This window comes from Arachis ipaensis, unplaced genomic scaffold, assembly GCF_000816755.2.
Source record: "Arachis ipaensis cultivar K30076 unplaced genomic scaffold, Araip1.1 Aipa820, whole genome shotgun sequence".
Lineage (NCBI taxonomy): Eukaryota > Viridiplantae > Streptophyta > Magnoliopsida > Fabales > Fabaceae > Arachis > Arachis ipaensis.
Genome location: NW_015495920.1, coordinates 1 through 7,735, shown reverse-complemented (window position 1 = coordinate 7,735; position 7,735 = coordinate 1). Strand labels below are relative to the sequence as shown.

The 7,735-nt window shown below is 31.3% G+C and overlaps 1 protein-coding gene across 1 annotated transcript; it reads left to right on the top strand.

Moving 5' to 3' along the window:
• Nucleotides 1-454: 454 nt before the first annotated feature.
• Nucleotides 455-1,413, top strand: LOC107624652. Its single transcript, XM_016327109.2, has one exon. The coding sequence runs from the start codon at nucleotides 612-614 to the stop codon at nucleotides 1,275-1,277; it is 666 nt and encodes a 221-aa protein (XP_016182595.1). The 5' UTR covers nucleotides 455-611; the 3' UTR covers nucleotides 1,278-1,413.
• Nucleotides 1,414-7,735: the final 6,322 nt, after the last annotated feature.

The window sequence follows — 7,735 nt, the reverse complement described above, 5'->3', positions numbered from 1 at the left end:
ACTTTCTATTTTTCAAGGGATTTTCAAACACCCTGTAAGACTTCCTATCTTCCACCACAATATATAATGTAAAACAATTTACAATTTAAAAAAACTAAGATATCAATAATTTTAGTAAAAAAAATTGAAAAATTAATTAGTATACTAACTCAAATATAAAAGAAAATATTGATTACTTAATATTTTTTAAAAAAATTTACAATAGATGTACTTAACAATTAAGTTAGTTTATTTTCCCCTTAAAAGCTCATTAATTATTTAAAACGATATGAATTCATGTATTTGAAAGTTGAAACGGATAGTAATGGAATGCAGAGGAGGAGCGTCTGTTTGGTCCATTTTGAAAGCAACACCACCTAATTGACTTACTTGCATGAATCATATGCCTTTTGCAGCACTTAATCATCATCATTCATAATAAACTATAAACAAAATTAATAACACCAACCACTATATAAACCTCTTCTATTCATTCACCTTTCATTCTCTCTCACTCACACACGGGGTTTTCTTTTCTTGCTGCGAGGTCTAAACTAATCTAGTCCTCGCAGAAACAAAGAAAACCCTCGAATACCATTCTCAAGAACCCTTTTTTTCCTTTGTTTCAAACAATGGAAGTACATTCTTCTTCTGTTGTAACCAAAAGGTTATGGAACGTGTTGAGGATCACGTTCTTCATGATAAGGAAGGGATTCGTTTCGAAGAGGAAGATGATGATGGACATGAATCTGATGATGAAGAAAGGGAAACTCCTCAGAAAATCTCTCGCAAATTTCATGTCATTCCATCACCATCATCATCATAAGAACATGATGGCGCGTGTTGTCACGCATGATCACTATGAATTCTCATGTAACAATAGTCCAAACCCCGTGCCAAAGCGCAACAAGCACCATTTCAATTTTCTATGTATCCATGCCCCTAATGTTCTTGAGGATCATGATTTTGAAGAAGGTAATAGTAATCATAATATTAATGCTGTGGTTTTGATCCCTAAGACTCCAGAATACGCATTCAATTTTAGGTTAGATAATATCAACGGTTCTGATTTCGCACCGGGCGAGAGGAAAAGCCCTCTTCTGTCATCGTCGCCGTTGATCTCTACTGTGAGGATATCCAATTACTCTGCTTTGGACTATGATGAGAATGAAGAAATTGGAAATGGTAGTGGTGGAGTTATCGACGATGAAGCTGAGGATTTCATTAGAAGGTTCTATGAACAGTTAAGATCTCAAAGCCGCATGCAGTTACTGCATTACCAAGATAATAATGTGTAAACAGAACAATGTTGATCATCAATTATAGCTAGATCTTGCTGATGAGAAATTGGTTACTGGGAATATATGTTTGTCTAAATTATTATGAATTTTTGTTTTATTTGTTATGAATTGTGATGTTCTTTATCATTGAATATTTTGTTCTGTTTTTGCTTTTTGTAATATAAAATTCAATCTTTATATACTTCAAATTTCTATATACATATGGTACGATATTTGTGTAATAATAAAGGATATTCAGAAACGAACGTTGTACTATAGAACCTTTAATTTCCCTTTCTGCTAAAATCAGCTATGGGCTTTACATCATTGTGGTTGTGACTTGTGATGGTGGTGGACCTTTAGATTTAACTTTTCTTATGTTTATGCCTTCTTTTCTTATTTAGTACATATAATAATTCAATGTTTTGTCTTTTGAGACCCCACCCACCAGGCACCAGCCAGCACCTACATTATTTGTCAAATGCCATTGGCAATTTTACATGTTTACAAAGTTTACAACCATAATATAAGTCTTAATTAACTCTTATTCATATGATATATAATGTTATTCAAAGTTCAAATAGTTACTCAATTGATGATCTGTATGAACATGTAGAATATGCTAAAAAGGAAGTGAAAGGCTGAAAGCTACCTAGCTAGCTTGATATTTCATAGCAGTTTTATATATTGCATTGCTGTTTGAATTCACGTTTGAACGCTCATCAACATATCAATTAATTACATTATACTAAAGAATTGAAGATCATATTAGTTTGTTCACGGGGTGGAATTGAAGCTGTAATTAATGTTACTTTATTCTGTACACCCATATGCTCACTTGTTGATTGAACTAGTCGAATGAAGGAAGAACTTTTAATTCTGAATGTCTCCCTAATATTCGTTAGGTGATATAGAAAAGAGAAATGTTTGGCATAGTTATTTTATCCTTAGTAGTGCTGATAAAGTGGTGTGAGAAAGCACATCCATCTTTTTTCTAATATAATTTTATTGATTAAAACTTAAGTCCTACTAGATACATAAATAAATATTTTCATACAAAAATGCTATTTGTAAACCAATTTCAGTCATCGTATAAAAATACAGTAACAGAACCCACCCAGTTTCTTCATCGTGCCACTAATCTTTTCTTCTTTGTCCGCGTGATTTCATCTCTTCTAAGCGTAGCGGTTCACTCTCCTCTTCTTCGATTGTGCCACTGCACCTCACTCCTCACTTTCTTCTCTTTTGCGCACAACGCTTCACTCTGCTCTTTGATCGTGTCATTGCTCCTCACTCTTCACTTTCTTCTCTTCTTCGCGCAGTGTTCCGCTCTTCTCTTCTCAGTGCCGTTTACTTTTCTCTTCCCAGTGAGTTATTTTAAATGCATTGCATTGATTTATTTTGGTTCTTCTTATCTTAGAGTTTTGAATCTATTTTTATTGGTCAGATTAAGAAAGTTGTTCCAGTTAAATCCACAAGCTCAAATGATGAGGTTTGTGTTGTGTTAAGTTCATATGTTGTTAAATTTTGATTCCGGATTTGATTTTAAATGTTTTTTATTTGTTATTTTTCTGATTTGTTAATTATGAGTTTTTTTTTTATCCTGAAACTGTTGTCAATAATCAAACAGCTTTCAACTTGTTTTTAAGTATTTGATTAACCATGTTTTAGGTTGTTCCAATCATAGGAATGTCATTTTCTTCTATGGAAGATTATAAAACTTTTTATATCAATTATGCAAAGAGAGTTGGCTTTTTATAGAATATAAGAGCTACTAAGTGGGATCAAAATAGACAGATTATCAAACCTTGGTATGTTCTAGAGCTAGTTATCGAAGATAAAAAATTGATCCACTAAAAAAGATAAAATTGTAAAGCTAGGATAATTGTGAAGAGGGATAAGAAGCTGGAATATGTGTTAATCTCTGTAAATATTCAGTATAACTATATTGTTAGTCCTAACATGGTAAAGACTTTGAAAAAAAAAACAAGAAACTAAGTTTGCATGCCAAACAGATAGCTAAGATCAATGATGAAGCTAGTGTTAAAATGAGAAACACCTATCAGACTTTAGCAAGTGCTGCTGGTGGCCATGACAAATTGACTTTTACCAAAAAAATCTTCAAAATCATATAGCAAAAAGTGTCAAGTCATGCAAGAGGAGAGGGATGTACAATCATTAATGCAGTATTTTCATAGGAAGCTAGAAGTTGTGCTGCTTATGAGTACTTTGGCAACGTTGTGAGCTTTGATACGACATACCAAACAAATAGGTACGACAGCACAATTATATGTTTCAAGTTATTTATATGTACTCTTATTTTTGCATGTTTTTTATGTATAGGAATAGATAAAATAGAATGCCTATTTTGCATGATATATTGAATTTGATGGTTTTATTTACTCAATTTGATTATATTGTGCATGATTTTAGCATCATGTTTGATTATAGTATGATACAGATTTCTGAGTTTGATTGTTACTTCGACGACTATAATTGGATTCTCAATTTTATCATAGATATGATATATCTTTTGCCTCATTTGTTAGGGTTAATCACCATGGTCAATCAGCACTACTTGGTTATCCTCTTTTTTCATGCGAAGAAGAGAGCTCCTTTATTTGGTTATTTGATTGTCGGATGCGATGTATGAGTGACAAGCCACCTATTGACATATTGCCAGATCAATGTAAAGCTATGCGAAATGCGATTGAAAAATCCTTGCCAATGACACGATAGTGTATTTGGCATATTTTGAAGAAAATTTCAGAAAAATTAGGAGCATACAAGCAATCTAAAGAGATTACTGCTGAGATGAGACATTGTGTAGGAGTCTAGGTCTAATGAGGCATTTGAGAGCTTTTGGATTGATTATCTCAATATATTCAATTTGCATGATAATAATTGGCTAGCAGGTATTTTATGAGTTTGATTATCTTGTATCTATTGTTTGATTATTTATCTTTTATTAATCAATATACCTTACAAATTTGATTATGCACATTTCATGTTTTCAAGTTTATACAAAAAACGTTACAAGTGAGTCCCTGTTTTTCTCAGCAACAATTTTTGGATATGCATGAGTAGCACTCAAATGAGTAAAAACATGCATACATTTATAAAGGGCTACCTAATCTCAAAGAATAATTTACAACAATTTGTAATGCAATATGACAATTGTCTTATAAATAAAGTCCAAAAAGAATATGAATTAGATGTTTCTACATTTAATACCATTATCCCTTATGCTACTATCTCTCTTATTGAGAAACAATTTCAAAAGAAATATACTCATGGTATGTTTAGTGAGCTTCAAAAGGAGTTTAGGACAAAGGCTAATTGCATTACAATAAAAGAGCATTAGGATGGATATATTATTACTTACAAGATTATAGAAGAGAGTGAGCATGATGATAAAGTGTTTGATTTTATGTATGAGGTGTTGTTTGATTCCTCAACTTCAGGAGTTTATTGTCAATGCCATATTTTTTTAGTCAAAGAGAATGTTATGCCGACATAGTCTTTTTGGCCTTGGTCTTGAAAGAGTGAAGAAATTGTCAGAAAAGTCTAGCCATGATCCAAGTCATTTAGAGCCAGTAAAAAAACGATATGATGAGATGTGCAATCAACTTTATAATATTGCAGAAATAACTGCATGAGAAAGGATATATTGTCAGTTACAATGTTATAGAAGAGAGTGAGCACATTAGCATGAAGTTTATGCTAGACTTTATGCTACTGTGCTTGTGCTTTAAAATTTTCTTCCACCAATCATGAATGTACTTATCTGACAATTTTTTCACTCTTTCAAGACCAAGGACAAAAAAATTATGGCAGCATAACATTTTCTTTGACTAAAAAAGATGGTATTGGAAACAAACATCTAAAGTTGAGGAATCAAACAACACCTCATACATAGAATCAAACATCTTATCATCACGTTCAATCTTTTCTATCCTTGTAAGTGACAATATACCCCTTCTCATGCTCTTTTGTTGTAATGCAATTAGTTTTTATCCTAAACTCCTTTTGAAGCTCACTAAACATGTCATTGAATATATTCCTTTTGGAATTGTTTCTCAATAGGAGAGAGGCAGTAGCATAAGGGATAATGGTATTAAAGGTAGCAACATCTAATTCATATTTTTTAGGCCTTTATTTGCAAGATAATTGTCATATTGCATTATAAATTGTTGCAAATTGTTCTTTGAGGTTAGATAACCCTTCATAAATACATGCATACTTTCACTCCTTTGAGTGCTACTCATACTTGCCCAAAAATTATTGTTGAAAAAAACAGAGACCCACTTGTAACATTTTTCATACAAATATGAAAACATGAAATGTGCATAATCAAACTTGTAAGGCATATTGAATAATAAAAGAAAAATAATCAAACAACATATATAAGATAATCAAACTCATAAAAGACCTGCTAACCAATTATTATCATGCAAATTGAATTTATTGAGAAAATCAATCCAAAAACTCTCAAATACCTTATTATACCTAGACTCTTATACAATATGTCTCATTTTAACACTAAGCTTCTAATCTGGAATTTTCTTCAAGATATGCAAAATACACTATCGATGTTGAGTCATCGGCAAGGATTTTTCAATCGCATTTTGCATAGCTTTTCATTGATCCATCAATATGCCAATAGGTGGTTTGTCACTCATATATTGTATCCAACAATCAAATAACCAAATAAAAGAGCTCTCTTCTTCGCATGAAAAAAGAGTGTAACCAAGTAACACTGATTGGCCATGGTGATTAACCCTCAACAAATGAGGCAAAAGATATATCATATCTATAATAAAATTAAGAATCCAATTATAGTCGTCAAAGTAACAATCAAACTCAAGAATCTATATCATACTATAATCAAACATGCTGCAAAAATTATGCACAGTATAATTAAACTGAGTAAATAAAACAATCAAACTCAAGATATCATGCAAAGTAGCAGCAAATGCATTCTATTCTACCTCTCCTTATACATCAAACACATGAAAAAACAAGAGTACATATTTGTTTGGTACGTCTTATCAAAGCTCACGACGTCACCAAAGTGCTTATAAGCAGCACCACTTCTAGCATCGGCCTAAAAAGCATGCTCTATGCGATGTTGTTCATCCAATTTAACTTCATAAAAGTTGCGCTTTTGCTGCTGTTTCCTATGAAAATAATGCATTAATAATTGCACATTCCCCTCTTCTTGTATGACTTACACTTTTTGCTATATAATTTCGAAGATCTTTTTCAATAAAAGTCAATTTGTCATGGCCACCAGCAACAGTTACTAAACTCTGATAGGTGTTTCTCATTGTAACACCACTTTCATCATTGATCTCAGCTATCCGTTTGGCATGCAAGTTTAGTTTCTTGATCTCTTTCAACGTCTTTGCCATGCTATGACTAACAACATGGTTATACTGAATATTCACAGAAGTTAACACATATTCCAACTTCTTATCCCTCTTTACAATTATCCTAACTTTACAATTTTGTTCGGAAGTTAGATTTGTGATCAATTTTTTTTCTTCGATAACCAGCTTTAGAAGATACCAAGATTTGATATGTAATCTGTCTATTTTAATTTCACTTAACAGTTTTTATATTCTATGAAAAGTCAACCCTCTTTGCATAATTGGAATAAAAAGTTTTGTCCATATGAGAAAATGTCATTCCTATGATTACAACAACTTAAAACATGGTTAATTAAACACTTAAAAACAAGTTGAAAGGTGTTTGATTACCGACAAGAGTTAAGGATAAAAAATAAAAAATCTCATAATTAACAAATAAAAAAAACAAATCAAAAACACTTAGGTCCAATTTGGGTAAACAACTTAATTAAGCTCTTTTTGAAAAAATAGCTTAAACAATAAATGACTATATTAAAAGTAACTTATAAATAAGTTACTTTGTGTTTGAATTTTTAGTTCTAAAAGTGTTTATTTTATAGAAATGCGATAAAAAAGTAGTAGTATTATGAGAGAAATCATTTTTTTTAACTTCTCTATAAGCTCCTAAATAGTTTCTTAGAAAGTTGTAATTTGATTTTGAAAATTGCACCAAACATTAATACTATTACTTTTCATAAATCAAAAGTTCAAAAAAGTTACTTTTGAACTATGAAGCACGAACACTTCGCTGAGTTGCCGTGTCCGCGTGTTGGACACATTTTGGACACGACACTCACCGACACTCGTTCGACACGCGTGTCTGGTGTGTCCAAACCGTGTCTTAATAAAAAATAACAAATTCTTCACCGGACACGCTTGGATACACCTAAATACCATCACGTATCAGCGTTTCTAATATTATTCTTAACATATATTTTTGAAATAAATTTAGATATAGTATATATATTATTTATTAAAACAAAAAATATTTTAAATACTTGATATAATTAAAATAAAATATTAAAAATAATTAAAAAATTAATTTATATTTTAGTATCAATAAAA

Coding starts and splice junctions, on each gene's coding strand:
- LOC107624652 (XM_016327109.2), top strand. CDS start 612: ATGGAAGTACATTCTTCTTCTGTTGTAACCAAAAGGTTATGGAACGTG.